Source organism: Emydura macquarii, unplaced genomic scaffold (assembly GCF_026122565.2).
Source record: "Emydura macquarii macquarii isolate MOO-44397 ecotype Brisbane River unplaced genomic scaffold, CSIRO-AGI_Emac_v2 contig_3062, whole genome shotgun sequence".
Classification (NCBI taxonomy): Eukaryota; Metazoa; Chordata; order Testudines; family Chelidae; genus Emydura; species Emydura macquarii.
The window spans coordinates 2,722,204-2,747,354 of NW_027133199.1; the positions used below are offsets into that span (position 1 = coordinate 2,722,204).

The 25,151-nt window shown below is 35.9% G+C and overlaps 1 protein-coding gene across 9 annotated transcripts in view; it reads left to right on the forward strand.

Annotated features, from left to right (window-relative positions):
- LCORL (ligand dependent nuclear receptor corepressor like) overlaps positions 1-25,151 on the forward strand; it is a 170,859-nt gene that overhangs the window by 130,663 nt on the left and 15,045 nt on the right. For 2 of the 9 annotated variants that reach the window (XM_067530356.1, XM_067530359.1), the window contains 3 exons: positions 4,894-4,984; positions 15,474-20,377; positions 22,084-22,269. In XM_067530356.1, coding sequence (XP_067386457.1) covers positions 4,894-4,984; positions 15,474-20,377; positions 22,084-22,268 — 5,180 coding nt within the window. In that variant the 3' untranslated portion in view covers position 22,269. Of the gene's footprint in view, positions 1-4,893; positions 4,985-6,409; positions 7,514-15,473; positions 20,378-22,083; positions 22,270-25,151 lie in introns of those variants that run through there. The other 7 variants (XM_067530358.1, XM_067530357.1, XM_067530361.1 and 4 more) reach the window with 5 other exon arrangements.

Genomic DNA, 25,151 nt, shown 5'->3' on the forward strand with positions numbered 1-25,151 from the left:
TGACATCCTGACCCAGCATGACTCCTGGCATCTGACTTGCGATTCTGATCTCCAGTTTGTCTCCTGCTTCTAACTTCCCAGAATCCTGACCCAGTTGACTCCTGACTCTTGTCTGATGACTGTGGATTCTGGCTCTGACTACTACTTCTGGCCAACCATGACCTGGCCATGACAGTGTGCTGTCTACCAGCAGATAGTTATTTGGTTTTCACTCAGCTGTTGATTATAAGATTCTTAAAGCGCTTAATTAGAACCTTTCCACCAGTAAGGAACTCTCCCTGTCATTGGGACTTGAATCTTGTCCTGTGTTCTTACTAACCCTCCCTTTGAGCCATTAGTTTCATGTTCTGTATCTCACCTATCGATGAAAATTGCATTCCTTGGGGCCATCACCTCAGCCAGAAAGGTATTTAATTGGGAGCCCTAACGGCAGATCTGCCATACACTATATACCATAAGCACAAAGTCTCTTTATGGCTACTTACTAAATTTATTCCCATGATGGTTTCGGAGTTGCACATAAACCAACCATCTACTTACCTGCATTTTTTCCAAAACTGCATGCATCTGTGTGTGAGGAGAGATGGTGTCATTCCCTTGATATACAACATGCTCTTGCCATCTTTCTACAAAGGACACGTGATTAGAAAATCTCCCAGACTCTTTATCACTATAGCGAAAAGAGTCTAAGGTCAAATTATCTCCTCTCAGAGGATCTCAGATTGTATCTTACTCTATCAGTTGTCTGACCTTACTCCCCCACAGAAGGTGAGAGCTCATTCTAAACGAGTACAAGTGACATCTGTAGCATCACTTCAGGAAGTGCCTCTGGTTGACATTTTGTAAAGCAGTGACGTGGACTTCCGTCCATATGTTCATGAGACATTATACTGTGGTACAGGACTTTGCCTTTGATGCATCCTTTGGGACAGTGCTCCTTCAAATGGTTTTGCCACCTGTCTCCTTGCACCCTCCTCCTTCTTAAGTACTGCTTGTCAGTTACCCACAGCAGAATACACATAGGGACCAGCACTCGAAAATGAGGTGGGTACTTAACTTATAGTAACTGGCGGTTCTTTGACATGTGGTCTGTATCTGTATACTACTACCCACCCTTCCTCCTTTCTGCTTTGGACCTTACTTTGATTTGCAATAGAAAAGAAACTGGAGATGTGGTCAGCTTACCCCACCATTTATCGTCTCAGTTGGACACACAAGGAGAGCAAGGAGATATGCGCAGGTCAACAGACACTGCTTTCAAAATTCTCCAACTCTGGGTGTATGGTGAGCATGGATATCCCACAGTGGAATACAGATAAGGACCACACATCAGGAAGAATCTCTAGTTACTATAAGGTATGTAATCTCCTCTTCCACCACTTTAGCCATGCACAGTATTCCGTCCACATGCCAGCAAATTTGACCACTCAGTTGAGAGCTGCACCAAAAACAGTCAACAGAGCACTTCTTTTGGAAGCTTCCTTGCCTCTTCCTATCAGGCATGGTCAGACATTACACCAACAAATGAGTGCTGGATATTGTCACCTGTGGCTATACCATCCAGTTCCTTTCCCTTCCCACCACAACCTTCCTTTCCCCATCCATTTTCAGAGAACTTTCTCTTGAGAGCCTTTTACAAACAGAAATGGCCTTGTTACTCTGTCTAGATGACATAGGTGAGGTGCCTCAGAAGTACTAGGAAAGAGGCTTCTACTCCTGGTGTTTCCTCAATCCAAAAAGGAAAGGGGGCTTTCATCCTGTTCTAGACCTGAGAATGCTCATCAAATACATTTGCTGCCTCAGATTCAGGATGATAACACTTGCTTCTATTATTCTATCGCTCCACGCTCAAGACTGAGTCATGGCTCTCAACTTGCAGGACTTGTATTTGCATACTGCCCACAGGAAGTACCTCAGATTAACATTAGGATTCAATCATTGCCAATACAAGGTGCTACCTTTCATAACCTTCACTGTTTCAAGAGTTTTCACCAAGTGCCTGATAGTGGTAGTAGCACAGCTAAGGAAACAGGGACTTCACATCTATTTGTACTTAGACAACTGGCTGAACAAGGGCAAGCTCCATATCAAGACCAAGGTAGCCTTAGCTTGAATCCTCATCCTGTTGTCTCAGTTAGTGCTCCTGGTGAACTATGAAAAGTCATCTCTCACTCCATCCCAGATGATAGCTTCATAGAAGGCCCTACTTGACTCTCAGTCAACATGATCGTATCTGCCAGAAGACAGATTCTGTTCCCTTCAATCAACAGATTCTGTTTTCTCCCCATACATGATATAAGGTCAAGACCATATACGATGGTTTGCACTTGCCTGGGATTACTAGGTTGCATGTTGTTGCATACATACATGATGCTGCTTGCCAGACTTTGCTTGCGACCATTACAACACTATCAAAGGGCAGTGTACTCCCCCACCAAACACAGTATGAAAAGATTGGTCACTGTAATGCCCCAAATCCTGTGAAAACTCACCTGATGGCTAGACCCCTGTGAATGTGAGAAAACGGTATGTTTCTCAACTCCTTCCCCCCAAACTATACTTGTTATGGATGCATCATGGAGAGTTTGGGAGGCCCACCTGAATCACCTCCAAATACAAGAAATTGCATGTGAACATCCTAGGACTGAGGACATCAGATTGACCTGTTTAGCATGCCTGTCAGTTCCACAGAACTCTGTAGAGTCCTTATGGACAGTACATCTGTGATGCACTGTATCAACAAACAAAGGGGCACTTGATTGATCCCACTTTACCTGGAAGCCATAGTGTTCTGGGAATGGTGTCACCAACACAGAGTGACCCCCACTTTCGGCAGGTCAGCAATGACCTTGAAGACATCTTAAGCAGAAAACTAATAACCAACCAGAAGTAGTCACTGTGGACATTCATCCTAGACCTGATCTTCCAACAGTGGGGGACTGTGACCATAGACCTGTTTACCACCACAGAGAATGTCAGTGCAACACATTCCCCTGTTGGGATGGTGTCAGCCTAGGATCTCTACCAGATGTCTTTCTACTCTGCTGGTGTCAAGGTCTCCTTTGCACCTAACCATTAATCCCCCTGATTTCCAGAATAATATCAAAGATTAGATGGGACAAGGCTACTGCTATCATGATCTCCTCATATTGGCCAAGTCAATTTTGGCTGCCAGACATACTGCCGAAGTCCAATCAGTTTCCCATTCACTTTTCCTCTTTGCATGAACTCAGTATCTCAGAACATCTGGCCCTGCAGTCGCTATACCTGACTGCCTGGATGCTGGCTGGATGAGCACTGCTGACAGAGAATGATCCAGGTGGTTCTGTGCACAGCAGGAAAGTTTCCCCTAGAAGGATCTGCTCTGCAAATGGAAGAGGTTTCCATGTGGGCAGCCCAAAACAATGTGAATTGGTTGAAGCCCTGATTCCAAAGATCCTAGGCTACATGCTGCTCTTGAAACGATCAGGACTGGCATTTATCGCTCTGAATCCATTTAGCAATATCAGCATATCATATACCACTTCAATTGCATTCAGTCTTCTTACACCCTGCAGTGTCAAGATTCATCAAGGACCTCCTTCATGCCTACACTCCAGTTAGAGATCAAACTCCTGCCTGAGCTACTTTACTACCTAGATAGGACTAAACCATTCTGGCTCTTACTGGCTCTTTGTGGCTGTATCGGATGTATAGAAAGATCAGGTGATCTCTTCCCAGAAACTTTCCAAATGGATTAGACAGTGCATTTCCATATGATACCAAATGCCCTCCTCCTTCCCTGCAAGAATCAGGGCACACTCCACCACAGCACAGGAGACCTCATCATTGGCCTGTTTCAGAAATGTACCAGTTGCAGAGATTTGCAAGGCAACTCCCTGGAGTAACCCACTGACCTTTGTTAAACAGTATACATTTGAGATGGCAGCCAGGGCAGATTCCAAATTCAGAAGAGTGGTACTACTTTCTATCTGTCTGATCAGCTGTGACTCCTCAATCCCACCATCTCATTGCTTACCAGTCACCTATAGTGGGATCCATACTGACAGTTCCTCAAAGAATAAAGAACTGTTACCCTACTGTAACTGTAGTGCTTCAGGATGTTGTAGTCAGTATGGCTGCTACAACCCACCCTCTGTCCCCACTTTCAGAGTTCTCAGTGAACACAGGCTTTGAAATGCAAGGGAATTGAGAGAGGGTTGCATTCAACCCACCGTGTGCCCTCGTGGAAGAATGTGCAGCTCCAACAGACACTACTAGCTTAAAAGAATTGGATTTTGCATGCACAGAGCTCATGTGCACCTTCAGTGGAATTCACATGGATTACATCATCATAAAGAATCACAGTTACTGTAGGTTAAGTAACTGTTCTTTCGTTGATCTGGTCTCCAACAGACACACAGATCCCTCCCCTGACATATATCTTTTTGGTGACCTTCATCATTTTGGATCCTTGTATTTATTACTAGTGTATCACTGATTTGCTTTTTATTAATGTGAACTTGGTCTTGAATTATGTATGTTCAGTTTTATGAGTCACATTTCAAACCATTATTGCCAATGACTTATTGGTATGTTTGGAATATATCTGTGGAAGAAACAAGGTATGAGAATTCTATTTTAAGGCCTAATAATATCTGCTTTTAAGCCCTATGATTCCTATGTATAATTAGAGGCCCACTTTTCATTTTGACTTTTTTTTTAATTCTTGTTTAACTTTACAAATCAATTTTGCAAAAATTTAACTCCTCAACATTTCACACTGTTAAAGGAACTAAGATGTCAGCAGTATTACAACATAGATCACATATTAAAAAGTTGTGCCATGTGTATAAAATTTTAGTAACAAAGTTCCAAGAAAATTCTTAAATTCTTATGATTATTTTATTACAGGGGATGGAGTATTAGATCTCTCCACAAAGAAAAGCGCAAGGCTGGAAGAGTCAACATATGATCCATCATCTTCTGAAAATTCACTGTCTGGGTAAGCAGCCTTTAAATTTTTTTTAGTTTTATGTAAAAGGAAACACTGAAAAAAAATCTCTAAAAGCAGATTGATTTTTTATATATATAACATACTTTTACAGTATATACGGACACACAAATTCAGTTTATATTTTGCTTTCCTCAAGAATTTGTCACTCATAAGTGTGTGTCTATGTATATATCATTTGTTTCATTTCTTTTTTCTTTTCCTTTCTTTTCTTTTTCTGTTAAAGAAAAGTTATCAGAACAATCACCAAACTTTAGTTCATGTTACTAAAAATGAACTGAAAATTTAATTATGTAATACAATAAAGTAGGATAGTAGAAAAAAATGTAAATTTATTCTTCAAGGTTTTATTTAGGAAACTTCCATTTTGCACAAAAAATATAACATCCATATTTAGATTTTAAAAATATCCTTCAGCTAACATGAACAAGTTAAACAGCTATTATCTTTAATATCTCTTAACGAGAGAGAGAGCTCTTAATTGTTATACTTACATCATGGTTTTGCCTATGGTGTGTGGTGGCAAATTGCTAAATATGTCCATTCAGCATTAAAAACTAAAATGTTGTTTCACATGCTGAAAGCTACCATTACATTAACTGAAACAAAAATAGTGAAATACATTGTTCTGTTGGATTTTGTTATAATTTTGACATCCTCCCATCCACTAGCCATAGCAGAACCCTTTTTGTCACCTGTACATCTTACAAAATAATATGTTCCAAATAAGAATACAATTAGCTTTATTTGTTGAATTGTGTAAAATTTTGTTGTTAATTTATTGATATGAAAAAGTTTTAAAGTTACTGTGATTTATAATTAGAAAAATATAAATAGCGATTAGAACTTAAAAACTGAGTTGTATATTGACAAAATGGGACTTAATTGTTAATTGCAGCACTTTATCTTATGAATGTAGAAAATTAGTCTTGTGGAAGTCTGGGGTTTTTGTGTTTAGTAATGTACCTATTGCTGCAAATTTTCTATAAGGAGGTTGACTCTTTTATTACTTGTTTAGCGGTAACGTCACGTTTCTACTAACAAAATCTCATTTAGGATTTGGGTACTTAATGGAACGTTAATTGCATAACTAAAATTAAAAGTGTTGCTCTGCAAGCATGTATCAAAGGGAATATATAGCAAGCACATAAGAATATTATCAAATCTTGAGCTAGGCTTTAAAGTTCTTGGAAGGGCTGCTGTAGAAGCCACCGTATGATTGACACATTGTCCTACCAGAACTGTAGCATTTTACTATGATAATCAGTAACTACCACATCTCAAAGACTTAAAAGTATCAGAAGCAGTGATGTTACCTAAGCAAGGAGTATAATAAAGGAGTGGACCCTTCCCTTCCATAGCTGTGTGAGAGTCTCTCATACATCAGTTTACCATCGTTTCATTCCATCCATCCAGGAGACTACACAGACACAGAGAGGACTATGTGGAAAGAAGTGCTGAGTTTGCAGATGGTTTGCTCTCAAAAGCTTTGAAAGACATTCAGTCTGGAGCACTGGACATAAATAAAGCAGGCATACTTTATGGCATACCTCAAAAAACTTTACTTCTCCACTTAGAAGCCTTACCAGCAGGAAAGCCTGCACTTTTTAAAAACAAAACTCGAGATTTCAATGATAGTTATTCATTTAAAGACAGAAAAGAAACTTGTGCAGTGCTGCAAAAAGTAGCCTTGTGGGCAAGAGCTCAAGCAGAGCGCACAGAAAAAAGTAAACTCAGTCTACTTGAAACCTCAGAATTAAAATTCCCAACAGCTTCCAGTTACCTCCACCAGTTAACTCTACAGAGAATGGTCACTCAGTTTAAAGAAAAAAGTGAAAGTCTACAATATGAAACTTCAAATCCTACCGTACAGTTAAAAATTCCTCAGCTAAGAGTAAGTTCTGTGTCCAAACCACAATCTGATAGTGCTGGTCTTCTGGATGTTATGTACCACGTTTCCAAAACCTCCTCAGTCTTAGAAGGATCAGCTCTTCAAAAATTGAAAAACATACTCCCTAAACAGAACAAAATTGAATGTTCTGGACCTGTAACTCACTCAAGTGTTGACTCCTACTTTCTGCATGGGGACCTCTCTCCTTTGTGTCTTAATGTTAAGAATGGAATAGTAGATGGAACCTCTGAAAATACAGAAGATGGTTTGGATCGCAAAGACAATAAACAGCCAAGGAAAAAACGTGGCCGCTATCGGCAATATGATCATGAAATAATGGAAGAAGCTATTGCTATGGTAATGAGTGGGAAAATGAGTGTTTCCAAAGCACAAGGAATTTATGGGGTACCTCACAGCACTTTAGAATACAAAGTTAAAGAAAGATCTGGAACACTGAAGACTCCACCGAAGAAGAAACTTCGATTACCAGACACTGGGTTATTTAATATGACAGATTCAGGGACTGGCAGCTGCAAAAACAGCAGCAAGCCTGTGTAGATTAATTATTAGCAAATTGTTTGGTGTGTGTGTATGTCTGTCTGTATACACACATATGAGAAATACATATGCTCACTCTGACAGAAGATGAAATTATACAGTTCAAAAACCACATACATGCCTTTTTGAAAAATAGTTTTATTCAGGGTTTTCACTGTGGACAGAATTATAGAGTTCTCACTTAATTCTGATAGTGTGTATTTAATAAAATCCTTGTATAAGTAGGTGGAAAAGATTCAGGTTTTCTTTAGTAGTCAATAGCATAAAATGTTTTGGGAAAACAAGTATTTGTCATGTGAAGCATTATTTTTAATTGGTAAAGAACCACCTAGCCATTGAATAAATCATCTTATTATGAAAATACATGACCCATGGTTTGCAAACTTTTATACTTCAGAATACTTGCAATAGTTTGTAAGTTACTCAGAATACATAAATCAAGGGATTTTTTTCATTTACAAAGTTAGTTCCTTACAAGGAAATGGATGTGTGAAGTATTAGTAGGATATAGTACATTCTGTGGGGGGGAAAAATACTTCATAACTAGATCTCCAATACAACTAGAAAAAACCAAAACATTTAATTAATAAAAATGTGTGTTAGCAGACATAAAATTGCATTTTTTTTTTCATTTTAAAAAGAATTTTGTTGTTGGTTTAGCAAGAAATTGGTGTTTACAGAATATACATTTATGAAAACTGAGAAATTACTGTAGCTATAGAATTATTAAATATGTAATAAGATGGAATACTAAGCATAAAATAATTTAAACTTAATTATTAACATCATTTTCCTTTTTAGTTTGGAAAATAAGATGAATTTAAGGTTTAAGAAGAAAGTTGGAATGCAACATAGAGCATGTTCATACTGTGCACAGAATGAGCTTGAGAATGGATTTAAAAGTGCTGGCTAGTTAATGTTATGACTACTTAAAATTTATTTAAGGATTGTGTCACACTCCTTATATTCAAAACAAAACAAACCTCACTGTAACTGTAATGTATTTGCTGCTGTGACATTTCAAACCTTTTCAGTTTATCAAAATGAATATCAAGTTTTCATTTTGATGGGCCGATATACTATCATTTTGCTAATAACCAAATTTGCAGTTCAGGGTCTTGATAGAATCACAAATATTAAACAATGAAGCTGTTTTGAACTTTTAGTAATATAAATTCTTTATAAATTTGGTAGTTAGAAGCTAGGCAGTTCATTTTAAATAGAATCTTTAAATAGACGTTTAATAGACTCTAAGAGAGACCAGTTGTCTTCAGATTGCAGTTTTTAAATTGATTTCCAAGCATTTACATTGGATTTTATATAATACGTAATTTTGGTGGTGTAATGTCATAAAGCATATGTCTACATAAGAAGAATGAGGGCTTGCTTTGTACATTCAAAATTCAACATCAGTGCCCTTTTTCCAATTAAAATTTAGGTTTAGATTGTTTTTCTAAACCAAATCACATGTATCCAGAAACACTTAAATTTTTTACTTTTGTATATTTTCTCACACATATACATTGTCAAACATGTTTTTTGCTTAAATTTGCCTGTGTATAGGCTAATTATACTGTGTGAATGTAAGACTACATTAGACATGTAGGGCCACATCCGTGGACTTTTAAAAGAAACTTGTCACTGAACTCAGTGGAGAGTTTCTCTTAAAAATAGATGGTAAAATCTAGCTCTTGGCTATTAACCTCATTACAGGTAATTGCTTACATTTTAAAATAAATTAATCCATAAAAAGTTAAGTGAAACTGCACAACCACCAACATATCAGTCTTTTGGTCTCTTAGATCTATAGTGTACCCTCTTCAACTATTAAGGTTTAATTGCATATTAGAAAAGGAATCCTTCTGTAAAAAGAATTGTACTTAATAAAAAAAATAGGATACATAAGAGCAGGTGTCAGTGTCATCGCTGATTTTAAAGAATTAAGCCATATTTTGTGAGGGCCAGAAAGATTAATTTGTTAATGTATCCTCCCCAGTGGAAAAAGAAAATTGATAGTACTCTAAAGGTTTCAAAATCTCTCTTTATATAGAATTTTACTTGCAAAAGTTTTTGGGGCTTCAATACATTGCCTAATATTTGTACCACACTGAAGTTTTTTATTCCTCAGACAATATTATAAATTGAGTCAGAAGTTTATATTGAAGGCAAGTTACAGTACACTTTTTATATCATTTAAAAGATGACCTGACCAAAAATTGACAGGATTCATAAAATCAGGGATCATTTTACTATGGACTTAACAGTAATCAGAAGTTTTGTACGTAATATTATAATTAATTTTCAGCATTTTAGTACTTGTATTTATTTATTTTTTGGTCAGAAATAGTATATTAAAATATTTTTTGATAGTTTATAGATGATGCTCAAAACTGTAAGTGTTTAAAAAGAAAAAAATATTTGTTTCTAATTATTAGGCTAACCTGTGATTACACAACTAAGGAAAGGCAGGGAAATATGTAGGTTCCCCTTCCCGAACCCCAGTGTATTCCATTTAAATGTCATTTAAGTTGTACCTTTGAACTGTTTTTATAAATTCAGTTACCAGTCACTACTTCGTAATTGACAATTTCTGAAAATTCATGTTTCAGCAGACTTTTAAATGAAGGCGAAAGCAAGCCCTACATGCTTTCTACTTATTTGAATGTTTCTCAAGTATTTTATATTAAAAAACAGTGCCTCTGTTTTTAGAACTACTGCTCAGTAAAGTTGTTTAAACCATTTCTGGTAGCTAATGACAATTTTATATTAAATTGTATATTAACTTTAGTGAGACTGATTTTTTTTTTAGTTGTTTACAGTACAAATACTTGTATTTGTTTTTTAATTGCAGTATTTCCATTGTCGCAGTAATTTAGTAAAACTCTGTGGCTGCCTTGATTTTTGACAGATTTTGTTAATAACCAATTTTTAGGCAATTAGTTATATTTATGCATAAATCAATTGCACTATAATTCATGAATTATTTATTACAATATTTTCTAATTAATTCCATGTATTTGTCTTGTGTTGTAAATGTACTGTAATTCTGTTTCCTCTTTGTGTTGTTATATACCTAAATCTGATTGTATGAATTTAATTGTTTAGTTAACGTGTTTCTACGTTGTAATTTGTAGGAAAGCACTTCAATGCTTTTGCACATAAATTTACAGCAACACTGATGTGTGATTGATTTTGCTCATTCAGTAAAAGAAAACAAAACAAAAAAAGACCGTATACTGGCTCATTTGACTTACTCCTTAGGCACAAATTCCCTATTAGTGTAATAAGTGCATGATAGAACTTGCTTTTGACAGTTATTTCTACAATGAGTGTATTTATAAAAACAAAAATAATTGCCACAAGGAAGACAGGTTTTCAAAATATGATGTCTGCTAATAAATTAGGCAAACTTCAGAAAACTAAAATGTGTTACAGTATAGGAGAAACATAAAATTGTTTTATCACTTTTCAACTACAAACCTATCTAGTGGCTTTATGAAATTGAATGCTTATTTTGCTAACATAATCTGTACAGAAAGCTTTATTCTCTTAATTTGTTAAACCTTCTTCAACCAATATAATTTATATTTTATTAAATATATGTACTGGGGCATATTAAAAGGGAGAACATTTATGCTAACAATTTACATTGCCAGTAATTTGTTTATGTTCTCCCTATGACTACTTGAAAGCATTTTTGTTCCTCCCAAGTCCTGTTTCCCTTCTGCTCACTTCTTCATTGAAGCCATAATCATAGTATAAAGCTGAAGATGGAACTCCGAGGGAGAACATCTTTGAGAGATATAGGCCACCATGCCAGCCTTCAAACTTGGTGTGTCATCATGTAATGACCCTATGCCTTTGTGCCAACTTTTGACACCATCTCCCCCACTCTTCTCCCCTCCTCCAACCCCTCCCCCGCCCCCGCTGAACAAGCTGCAGTTCTTGGCAATAGCTGCCCCCTGGCACTCAGCATGTGAGCTCAGCAGAAAAGATAATGCAGTCCCAGGTTCTATTATAATTTCCACAGAATCTGTGCAGGGCTTGACTTGGGGGAAGAAGATGTATTGATCTTCTTGCCCTTAGCCCGCCCAGTTTCTATCCCTTCCCTCTTCATGAACCCTGTACCCACAAAACCTCTTTCCTGGAATTCACAGAAAGATGAAGAGAGTTCTGTGGAGACAGGATGAATTGTAGCTACTGTTGCTCACAGGAAGGGAAAGATTGATGAATGAATCTACAGGGCTAGTAACCTGGGCCTGTGTTTGATGCTGCCACTTTTTGCCATGGGAATTACTGTAGTATTATAGCAAAAACAACGAGAGTCCTGTAGCACTTTAAAGACTAACAAATTTAATTTCTGAAGGCATAAGCTTTCGTGGGCTGTAACTCACTTCGTCAGATGTCAGTGGGTTACAGCCCACGAAAGCTTATGCCTGCAGAAATTAAATTTGTTAGTCTTTAAAGTGCTACAGGACTCATTGTTTTTGCTGTATACAGACTAACACGGCTGCCCCTCTGTGATATTATAGATTCTATATAATGACAACACAACAGGATGAAAGAGAAAAAGGGGGGAAAGCATTTATTGACGCACAACTCTTTAATACTTAGCAAAAAGTGCATGTAAAGGTATTTAAAAAATAAAAGTTGAATGAATTTATGTTTACAAATATGCATGTTTCAACAGAGGGATTGTATGTATCTCTTTAAAGGAAAAGCTTTGTTTTAAACAGATTTTTAGGCCCATGTCCTGAGCTGCAGCCAAGCTGTGCATAGCCCAGTTCAGTGCAGGGAGGTGCAAAGGTGACTTTTAGCATTTTGTATTCCCCTGAAGCTGGGATCACCTGGTCCATGACATAAGTTAGAGCAGCATGAACTGCATATGGTCATATACGGCTGTTCTGGCAGATAGGGATAACTGGGTTGCAGGTATGCCACACCCACTCTTCCGATGGCTGGGAAAGGGTGGTATAGGAGCAACAATAGTAGCTGTATGCCACCTGAGATTACTGTACACAGTGGGAAATCCTTCAGTAGCCAACTTTAAGAAAGACCCCTGGAAGATCTGGCCCATAACTATGAGAGACCTTTAGGAACACTTCAGTTTCTTACACTAGTGAGCATATATTTTCTTTTGACAAATGTTCTAGTAATTTTTATTTGAATATGTAATGTTTGAAAAAAGTAATTTTAACAAAGTACACTAATAGTCCATAATTGATAAAGCATATATATCCTTGAAGAACGTATAAAGACAGACTCCTATTGAGAGGCTTCAATTTATATAAGTATTTGCGCAACACCAATCACTGTGAATTGTGAATGCTCTTCAAATTTGTAATTTGCTAGGTGTTTGTTTAAACTGCAGCATATAATATTACTGAAGAAACTTTTAAATAACATGTTAAAGGCCTACTATGTTCATGCATTTTTATTCCTATTTTTAAGTTTAAAAATGCGTTCTTAAATTTAAAAAAATACAGAAAATTCTTTAATTCTTTTTATCTAGTCAGATTACATAAGTCAGTTTTTAACCTTATTTTTTAATTCCGCTTTCAGTCTTGGCTCTCGTTTTTTGTTTGTTTGTTTATTATTTTGGGGTTTGTTTGTTTGTTTTTTTTCTTGGTTGGTTGATTGATTTTTGGTATTTCAATAAATCTGATAAGGTGTTCTATATTTTAGAACTGCTCTAATTGGAGTTTCATGTAAAATAAGCGTAGCTGATAGGTCCTAAATTCACTCATGGTAATAATACCATTACAGGCTCCACAGTACAGTAGAGTTTCATTTTAGACGATAGAGGCAAATAATTTTATCTTCTCATGCCATTAACATTTTAAACTGAATTTTAAGCACAATTTCAGCTAATAATGTCAGGATTCAGTTAGGATTTTAAGAGAGAGCACTAACTAGATGGTTCACTTTGAACACCTTCAACCTTTATATAAAATGTTTCAGGAGAGAAAGAAGTTTGTCAGCAATTAAGCATAGTTACTTTTATAGCATAAAAATTAAAGCTTACCTGGGGCAATAAAATAATTTATTTATTCATAGAAAACTATGCATGAACAAATCTTAGTAAGAAATATTAAGTAATTTATGGATTTTTATAAGTAAGATGTGATACTAGTTTGTGTACATTAATTGCTAACTAATTAACAAATTAATAATACATTATATACGTGGTATATTATAATGTAAAATGTTTTGTTTCATGATCAACGATGTTGTAAAACCAATCAAAATGAAATTTTGCCAAAATGGAGATATAAGTATTGAAAATTATTGGCGAGAGGGATAGGGTGAATAGTTAGTGTCATGTTCAGAGTTTGGTGATATGTTTAAACAAAAATATACTTTTCTAAAACAGAATTCTTTTAATATTATTTGCTGCTCTTGCTTTTGGTACAAGTAAAGGATTTGAATTATACAAGAAAACTAATTTATTGTAGTTGCTATTCAGCAGTGGTTTTTGAGTTTAGTTGAAGAAAGGTCTGTATTAATTTCCACAGTGGAACATTTTCAGCTTTTCAATTTAAATGATTGATTAGGTAAGTAGTAACTTTAGTTTTAATAAATTTGTGTTGAGAAATCAAGTAGTTAAGAAGATAGTATTTCATAACTGATTTTGTTTCGGCTGAGTATCTATCTGAGAACAGCTGTTTTAAAGTGTTATTTAGATATAGAGATTTTTCAGTTAACTTGATATTTAAAATAATTCAATCTCATTAGATTTTCAAATTATTTACTTCAGGGGTTCCTTTTTCTTGTATATACAAAGTGTGTGTGTGTGTGTGTGTGTGTGTGTGTGTGTGAGAGAGAGAGAGAGAGAGCGAGAGAGAGAATTTATAGCTTAAAAGAACATTTAATTGCAGTGATAGCTTCTAAAATTATTTCTGTAGCCTATTAAGGTTGAATGTTCTTTTAAACAAATTTTTAAAGTTCATATTGAACATCTGATGGGCTGTGCTCCATATCCCATGTAATAAGGAAGGAGGGTCTTGTGGTTAAAGCACAGGACCTGGAGTGAGAAGAGATGGGTTCTGTTCCTGACTCTGCCACAAAATTCCATTGTGACTTTGGAGAGATCATTTAACCTCTCCATGCCTCAATTTTTCCACCTGTAAAAGTAATACTTATCTCACAGGTTTGTTGTGAGGATTAATTAATTAATGTGTGCAAGGAAATTTCAAGCACTGGGATGAAAGGTGCCATGAAATAAATAGTATTATAATTATTATATCTGAGAAATGCTGGATTTCAAACAATTTTTCCTTTGTAACGTAAAATGTTTTATCGCTGAATATTTTCCTACTTAACATGCTAGAAATATAGTACTCATATATGTACTCTATATTGGGGTGGCCAAACTTACTGACTCTCTGAGCCGCATAGAATAATCTTCAGAAGTTTGAGAGCTGGGGCACGCCTGCTGAGCCCTAGGCTTCAGCCCTGTGGCAGGGTATGGGGCTTCTGCCCCACGGGGCGTGCCTGCCAGAGCCCAGGGCTACTGCCCCGTGGAGCGCATCTTCTGAAGCCTCGAGCCCCAGCAAGCACCTCTTATGGGACAGAAGGCCCGAGACCTCTTTCTGAAGTGCTGAATCTCTGGCAGGCACGCCCCGTGGGGCAGAAGCCCTGAGCCCTGGCAGGTGCCTCCCATGGGGCAGAAGCCCCTAGCCCCACCATTCCACCATGGGGCTGAAGCCCTGAATTCCCAACCCTAGTCTGGTAGGTGGAGAATGGGGGGAGTGTAGAGGGCTCCACAAGCCGCACTTTAACTGTAGAAGAGCCACATGTGGCTCCCGAGCCACAGTATGGCCACCCCTGCTCTCTATATAAAATACACATCAGCTGCAGTGAAATAGTTCTATAAGAAACTTGCAAATATGATAAGTGAACTATGTAAAGGAAATTGTTTTTGTTTTTGCATATCTTTTCAGGGTTTCAGTGTTCTGTTTAACAGTTAAAACTGTAACATACATATTTTACTGTAATTTATTTTTTGTTTTGATTTGTTTTTGTTTTCAGTTCAAGTTCAACGGTTGGTGCAAAATCAGAGGAAGCAACTAAATTGGAAAAAGGAAAATCAGCACTAAACAAGGTTTTGGAGTCTTTGTGCTCTTATCACTGGCGGCAGATTTTGGCTATTTTGAAATTTTTAATCCAAGACAAAAATATTCCTTCACTTTGCAGTTGCCTGCAACCTCATATTATCCATTCAGAAACTCAGAAATCCCTCACTGAAGATGATATCCATGTTCCATTTTGTAGTTGTGATGGACATATCCTGACAAAAAGGTGCTGTTTACAAAATCAAAAACCAAACACTTGTTTACCACCTCTCTCTGTCTGTATTAAAGATTTGCACTGTTTGTCATGCCAGACTGTAGCTACTGGATGCATTCAAACAGTGGTGAATAAAAGGATTGCTAACAGTTGTAATCCTCATAGGTGCTATACTGGACAATTACAAAACTGTAACAACAAGTACTCTATGACAGCAGCAACTTGTACGTCCTTTTCTTTAACTGAAGACTGTGATCTGTCAAACATTAAAAGTTCTAGTAGATCTCGCAGTCCATCACCACCTCCATTGTCACCTGTTCAGAATAATGAATTTGAAACATTGGCAGGGTCAACTACAGATTTTTCAGCTTTAGACAACAACAAATTTGAAATAACTATAAACCAGCCTCCATCTCTCTTGCCAGCAGAAGGAAGCAATGGAGAGTATGAAGATAAAGTTAAACTATGCAAAGGAAAAGGGTTTGATCACTCAAATGAAACTTGGCTGTCAACAAGTCAAGAAAGCAGCAAATGTTTTATAAATTCTGAAAAATCTGAAAAAGGTGAAAATGCTGCCATTTTTCAAGATTTAATGGATCGTATTAATGAAAAATTAAAATCAATAGAAACTACAGATATAACAACCAGTCTTGTAAAATTGTCTAACAGTGACAAGGCACCAGAAAATGATAATGTAAAGTTGGGGGACTTCATAACATCTCTCTTGCATGATGCTAAGGCAAGTGATTACACTTTTATGGAGTTACTGAGCCAACATGATAAGCAAGTGGAAAATAAAATTATCCAAACAAGATTTCGCAAACGTCAGGAAACTTTATTTGCAATGTATAATTCTCCTGATTCACCTCTGATTAGACGACAGTCTTTGCAAATCAAGAGGGAACTTGCAAGTCTTGATGAAACTTTTATAAGGAAAAAGTCAACTTTAGAGAAAAATGCAAAGAAATCTACAAAAAATGATGGTAAAACATCACCAAACAAAGGAGACAGTTATAATATGTTAGAAGACAAAGCTTTACAAAATCCTGAAAATAATCCAGATGTGAGATGTCAAGCTCAATCCATGTCTTTGCCAGTGTATCAAGCAGACTCACTGGGACTACCTCTGAATAATTTTGAAACGAATTCTGGTTTTGTAGCATTTTCAGAAAACAGCAATGTTACTATAGTAGACAAAACTAACTTTGCAAAAACACAAGGAGGTTGTACAATTGAAAAAGACAGTGATCAGAGTCCTTTGAAGGGGGAATATAATGGAAACTTGGGCAGAACCAAACGTAACATTGTGCCTCCTGGATGGTACTCTGTATATGTAACAAATGACTTTTTATGTAGAAAATCCTCCAAAGCAAAAAAATCGCCTGAAAATTTGGAACGAGAGAAAATAATTAAAGATCAAGCTGAAAGATCTATTGATGTAAATAAGATTGTAAGGAACACAAACCTACAAGTTGTTGTGGAGCGCTTGGAAGATACAATAAACTTAGCCAAAAAGACTAAAAGTCCATTGTTGGATAGTTATAAAATATCCAGAAAATTGAAAGACAATACTTATGAGTGTGATATGAACCAAACTGCTAGGAGAGGCCCCCATTTTAACATGGGTGAAACAGGATGTGCAGGACAGAGTTTCCTCCCTCAGTCTTACTTGCCATGCACCAATACATGCAAAACAGATTGTGTGCCAACAAGAGAATATAAAGAAGTTCTAGATCAAGGACTTGGTGACAACCTTTTGAAATCTTCATCCCTTGATTCAGGCAGATTGACTTCCAGTAAAGGGGACGTACAAACGAGATCTGAAGCTGGGCAGAGTACATCTCTCTTAGGTTACTCTAGCCCAATAAAACTTATGTTTGTCTCAGAGGTTAACAGTAGCGAAGGAGTCAAATATACTTTAACTGCTGCCAGTGCATCTTCTAAAGCAAACAGCAATCTTTGTTTATTTCAGAAGTATCCAGACACATTATCAGAAAAAAAATCCAAAACAAGAGATCTTGTTCATGATATCTGCGATGGGGACTCTGGATATAATTGTAATGAAAGTGTCACTAAAGAGGAATCAAATTCTGTTAATGCTGAGACAATTGCAGATGCTTGTGCAGCAAGTGAAACTGACTTAAATTATTTTAAGCGAAGTGAAGAAACTGTGGAAAAATCAAGTAATGGCAATGAATTTGTTTTAAAGAGAAAACCTGGTAGGCCTAAAAAAATAGGGCCTCAGATTGTAAAACAGGTTAAACGACCAATTGGACGACCTCCAAAGCCTAAAATAGACACAGCTGAAAATAGTGACCGTAGAAGTGAACCCACCAGTACTGGGAAAACCACCAAATCTGATGTAGCAGTGATGAAAGAAGTTATCAGTAACAAGAATATTATTGTGACTGTTGTTTTTGGAAGGTCAAGAAGAACTAAAAGGCATGTTTCCGAAGGTAGTATCAGTGTAATTAATGCTGTGCCTACACAACATGATTCCAGTTTTACAAATGATTCTAGTGAACCGCGACACAATACAGAAACTGAAAGTGGTTTTGCTGAAATAGTAAAAGCCTTACAGAATTCTGCTACAGAAAATGAAGTCTCTGGCTCTGGTTATGAGTATATTAGACCTATCAAGAATAATCCAGTATTACCACACCCTTGTAGCAATATCATACGACCAAATCAGAAGCCTTTAACTATCACTAGGAAGCCTGGTAGACCAGCAAAAGTAAAAATCTCTGGCATATCAGTGACTGTTAATAGAGTTTCACCTCAGGAAAGAAAAGTAAGTATTAGCAGCTGCCTGCCTCCATGGCAGCAACAGCATGTGTTAGAAAAAAAAATATCACAGGAGAAGAATAAACCATGCAGTAAGATGGATGAAATAAAGAGCATTCAGAATGACACTACCAAGGATGGATCGGACAACGTGATTACTACAGAATCAAGAAAACATGAAATTCCTTTGAGGCATTCTGTTAGAGACAGAAGACCATCACTGCATTTCTTACATTCATTAGCATCTTCTAGCACATTTAGTTGTAGAAGTGCCTTGCTACATAAATCATATAAGATCCATAAGAAAAAAGCTAAGAATCAAAAGGAAAAACATATGCAATCAAATTTGAGCATAGTGTCCAAAGATACCTCAGCAACTAAAAATCCAGAGAGTGAAGAAAAGGGTTCTGAGGTAAATGAATTCAGGCCCATTAATGAAGTATCACTGGATCCCATTTTTTCATCAGATCCTTCTCTCAGGTGGTGGGCTACTTCCACTTCATGTGACTCCTTGTTGGAAGAATTAAATAATCAATTTGAACAGATAACTAATACCTGGTTGCAAGTGGGTGGAAATGAATTTGAAAAGTGTTTATATGAAAAAAGGAATCATATTGAACAAGATTGTAGCATTAAAGTGTCAAGTCCTTTAGACACCTGCTTTGTAGAACTTGAAGCATCACCTATAAAAATGCTTTTTCAGAAGAAGTGCAATATGAATGAACTTAGTAGTTGGTTTATGCAAACAACAGAAACGCAGTCCCTTTCTCTAGTGAGAAAGGCAAATGCTCGCAATCCTTTGGAAGTAATTAGTACTAGAGAGATTAAGATGGGAAGTAAACAATCTGATCTTAATTCTAGCCCTTTCAGAAAGCACTTTAAAAAGTTTGCACTACCCTCTCCTTCAGAACCATCTGGGAAATTACAGATATTGCATAAAATGGTCAAGGCTCCAGTCTTAAATTTGAAAAGTAATTTCACACTAGCCAGAGTAAGAAGAACTGAATTTAAGACGTTACAACACAATAGGTGGAGACAAGTGAAAAAAAGGTATAACCATGGAACAGGTGATTGGAAATCTAAGAGGAGAAATGTAAGATTTTTCTGCCAAAGCCATTTTTTTAAAAATACAAGTGGGAAAATCAGCGATGGAGTGCCCATGCACCAAGGAAAATGTACAGTAGAAATCCAGCCCACTGAAATCGTAGAATCTCACAGCAGAATCTTGCCAACTGGAGCTGAAGTCAAAGATCCATTTCTTCCACAGACAATAGAATTGTCTGACTTCAGCACACATCCTGGTTTAACAAATATTTTAAAATCACATTCAGAGATAAATGGAAAAAGTTATAGCCAAAAAAATGTTGAAAAAGCACAGAACCAAGTTAAAATGAGTCAAAGTACATGGAGAGCCAAAACCTTTAAAGATTGTAGAATATTTCTGAGAAAACTCACCCATATTGAACAGCATAAATCATTTAAGTTAAATACTATCATTTACTCACCTGAAGCTGTTGAAAGTAGGAGTAATCAGACTTATACTGAAGAAAAAAGGCATCGCACTTTAAGGTCCTATTCTGGTAGGCAAGATGCATTAAAGAGAAAAGAAAAGGATGTGGAGACATGTAAAGGAACTAATCCTTCCAAAATGACTGCAATGCTGGATGACCAATTAGACAGCAAAAAATCAAACAAATGCATAAACAATGATAGCTCTGCTGATAGTTCTGAAGTGCTTAACAAAATAAACATAAGAAAAAGACCACAATGGGAGACCACTGATATGAATATAAGAAAAAGGCATAAGAGACAATCATGCAGTACTGGACAAATGGCGAATTATTATTCAAAATATCAACTAGGTAAGTTCCCCTGTCCCCTTAATTTCAAATACTAATTATAAATTAACGTATAAAAATAAGAGGAGAAGTAGACTAGCTGGCAACATTAAAATGTATACCATGTGGGTCAAAAATATCCAGTCTCAAAAAGTAATAAAACTGAACAATTTATAACATCAAAAGCAGAGTGCTGAAAGTGCAGTTAAAAAATTTAAAATATTTTATCATTTTATTTTATTATTTTATTAAAGTTTACCATATGCTTTTACAGTAAGCATATTACACTATCAAGGCTGAAGATACACTTAATGACAAGTCAAAATAGCAATGAGTTACTTTCAATAGCATGACCTGTTCGGGATCAGGATTTCAGCCATACTGCATAGTCCTAGATATGTCTGGAAAGAGTTATCTACACAATATATTTACACAGAAATACAAAGTTACAGCACAGTTAAACAAAAAATGCATTTTTTCTCATTTGACATTCTTTTAAATACAAATCTATAATAGGACTCTATAATTATACAGTAAAATATGACAGGTAGTACTGTGTATTTATGGACAATTATTTACGAGTATTTCTGTTGTAGGGCCTGAATCAATGCCAGTTGAAATAAATGAAAAGATTTCAGTTGACTTGGATAGATTTTTATAGTGGGCCCTTAATGTACAAAACCAGATGTGGAGTGATCCTAATTAAGTAAGGCTTACAATAATCACACTGAAATGTATTTGCCCTGGAATATTTTATTTGTATTGTAAAATGCAATCCGTACATAAGAAAGAACAGTAAGATATTTATAGGGCATTGTTGCACAGATTTAACCTCATCATGGCCCTAATATAGTTAAAAATATGGGGTCAAATTGTGAAATTCTTATTCATGTCTGTAAACTCTTACTAACATGACTAATCCTACTGATTTCAATAATACTACTCAGGTGAATAAATGCTAACCAGAGTAGCAAGGGGTTCCTCAATAGGGCCCATAATTACAATAAAACCACACATTTACTAACCTATCATTTTATTAGATTATCTGTACAGGTAGCCCAGAAAAGAGAACTAATTTAAATTATTCAGAACAATGAAGCAAAATCTAATATTTCTCCCCTTGTCTTTTGTATTGAAGAAAACTCCCTGGGTAAAGGGAAAATCTAATTTTAGCTGTAAACTGACACATTGAATGAAGTTGTACATAGTTTAAAAAATGCAGTACAGAAAGCAGCTGTGCTTTCTTGCATTATAAATGAGAAAAAGAATGAAAATTATGAACAGTGTGAAACTTTTCTTATATCATGCTTATTTCATGTAATCCTAGTTCTGCAAAGGTAAATTTTCTACCTAAATTTGTACTGCCTTTTTTTCTCTGTGTGTGCTTTAAGTGCATTAATTTTGGAGTGCACTCAAACGAAAAAACAAATATATAAACCCATACATGGTGATAAGAGTAACATCTGGTTCTCTTGCTGTAATACAGAAAGTTTGTATTCAAATTATATTTATTTCTGAGTTTACTTTTTTCTAATTGCAAAAATCTACAAATAACTATTACTGCAACATATTCTCATGTTAGTTCTGCTTAAGATTAATTTTTTACTGATAACTTTCCTCCTTTTTAGTTTGACATCCTTAGAAAATCTGATCATTTTTAATATTGTTACATTATTTCATTTTAGACTTTTGTTACATTATTTTTATTTTCTTTTTTCTGTTATTCATAGTGTCCCATAGCCGTTGGCTCTATAGAAAAGATGTCAAAAAAGATCACTTACAGTTTCAAAAGAGGCAAATTTTAGTCAGCCTCAACCTGGTGTCTAAGGCTCTGATTCTACAACTGCATCCATGCTGGTGGACTTTTGAGCTGATGCAGAACCTGCCCACCCAGATGGATGCAGCTGCAAGATGAGGTTCTAATTTTGCATGCATACCTGTTTTCTGATACAATTCCTGCATCCGAAAGCTTCACGCACATGGAAGCATCTTTATGTATCTGTATATTATTTGGGTTGCATGTGTATGTTACACTGATATCAAGACCTACATCACTAAGGTTTTCCATACATTAAATACTTTTATGTAGATAGATAGATATTTTTGTCAACTTTCTCCTCAATTTTTATTAACCTCTCCATCAGACTGAGGAAGAAAGGGTACCTTGAGTATTCCTGAAGGAACTTTCTGATATTCACTCTGTGGAAGAGCTGAAAGGGAGGGCAAAATGTTGATATTGAAGAGTTGTGGGTCCAATTTTTGCTACAATCTGATTGTTGTATAACCATACACAGGCAGATGCTATTGCATTCTTACAGCTCAAGACTCTGGAAAAAGTAACTGTCCCCGTGATCAATTCTCAATCTGGCTGCAGAATAGGACTGATCATATTCTCATATCACATTGTTTGTTCAAAAAATGGCGGATAGGAGGTATTTTGAACTTCATGATGCTTCTGACTTTTTTTTTTTTTAAGAAAAGGACACTTTAATTTGGCAGTGTTTGATTGGGTTTGTCTACATGAGCCAAGGAAATCATATAAATACATTTTTAGTAAAGGGTTTATGGTTCATAGACCTCACCCAAATTCTTAGAGCTAGCTAAGCTATCCACATAGAGGCTTTTGAGATGGCTAAGTTAAAATAGGATGAACAATCATGTAATGGTAAAATGTGATATGATAGTGAGAAGATACCATGTAAGGACTCCATCATATGATGAAAAGTCTAAAGATTTCCAGCAAGAGGTACTGAAAGAACTCTTAAAAATAAGATCAGTTCTGATTATCTGCAACATAGGATATCTTTCTTCATCCATTGTGAACTTTTTCATTTTCTCCCTTATGGTTTAATTACTAAGAGAGTAGAGTGGCGATTTGGGAAGAACTGTCATCATACATGTTTGTAAAGGTTTTACTAGCAATGTGTAAAATTACAAGTAGTTTGATTGTTTCCTTTTTTAATTATTTTCAGATTTATGAGCCCTGTTTTTAAATGTCAATGCCTTTATGGATTACACTTAGCTCAGGATTTAGACAAAATGGGAATTTACAATCCTAAATACTGACTTGAATATCCAAGTGCAGGATTTGGACATTCTGCTTAAGGAGCCCACATTTGAAAATTGGACCGTATTGTTCCAAGAGTCTAATTGGTTTCAATCTCTTGCTTTGTGCAATCCCTTATAATTTAAAACAATGTCTGCATTAACATATCAGGATGACAATAGCCAAAATTTTTCTTAAACTTCTCTTCTCATTCCAGAAAGATTCTTGGATTTTAAAAGTTATATTGATGTCTCTCTATTTCTATTTTGGTACTATAATCAAGTCAACATCAGGACTCCATTGTGCTAGGCATTTTACAAGCACATTGGAAAACATAATCCATGCCCTCTGAAGAGCTAGTGATAAATAAAATAAAATAAAATATTAGTCAGTGCATCCAACTTTTTAACACATTGCAAGTCTTATTCTATGCTCTAACTGTGGAACAAATGTAACATATGCTTTTAGTGTATGAGGTCACACTAAGTGCAAAATAATTGCTGCTGTGGTAATCACATCTTTCTATTGTAAGTATTCCCTCTGGAAGCTCATCAGAGGAATGCTAATGAAAGTAGCTGGCCTCAGGCTATTTCCACCTGTGAGATATTCAGAGCAGCATGTGCAGCTCATTTCATAAACTCTAATTACCTAAACCACTGGCACCTATTATCAGTCAACTATTATCAGTCAAGGAGCAATTTTATCATTTAACAGGATCAAAGAGACATAAAAATGTTAACAATTTAAACTAGAAAATTTTATATAACAATTATTAAAATTAATAACTACTTTCAATTAAGTTTCTTCAAGTGAAAATATCAAGGGCAAAATTTTGACTTATATTGCTGGCAGCACAAATATATAAGTAATAAATCCTGTGTGGTGTGTTTGTGCATGCGTGTGTGTGCATGCGAACATGTGCACGCCTGCATGTTAAATGGCAGGTTTTTTCTTGGACAATTATTGCATCATAGTTAGGCTGTTGCTTATCCTCTCAACTGTAGAGAACCATTGGCTATGTGTCATTGGCCAGGACACCATGTTAAATTTGGCTTACCTGTACTATAAGAGCTCTTTCAAGAGAGGCTTGACTCTAAATACTTCTACTTCTTTTGTCTGCTAGGGTCTTTTTATATCTTGGTGTCTTGTTTTTTCATCTTTTGTATATAATTTATGCTGACAACATTCATTGATAATTTTACATCTTTTTTTTCCCAGTTTTTCTTTTAGGATTCTCTCAATTATCTTTTCTTTAACTGGTATACTAACATTTGATTTCCAAATATGGTAATATAGACAGATTCACCCTCATCTTCTGTCCATCAGCTCCAATTCTGGGAGAATTGCTGTTAAGTTTTTCAGGCTCTTTTAATGAACTGATAATGCTTTATAGATGGTGCTCTAGAAAGGAAATGTATTTAAAATCTCCTGAGCCCCAATTCAGCAAAGCACTTAAGCATATATTTAACTACAAATTTGTGAGTAATTCAACTGAAGTCAACAGGACTATTCTCGTGTTTAAGTGATTTGCAGAATTGGGCTTCTGAGAATGCTCCCAAATCCATTTATTAGAGACTTACTAAACCATGACTGTAGATATGTGTAAAATAGTATTTTTATAAAAAATTAAATGCAGGTAAGTACAGTATCTTTTGAACCAAAAATGATTTAAAATTATGTATACAGAAGTTTGACTATAACAGATGGACTACAATGAAATGCAAAGAAACTGTTGAAATGAATTTCTGCTGA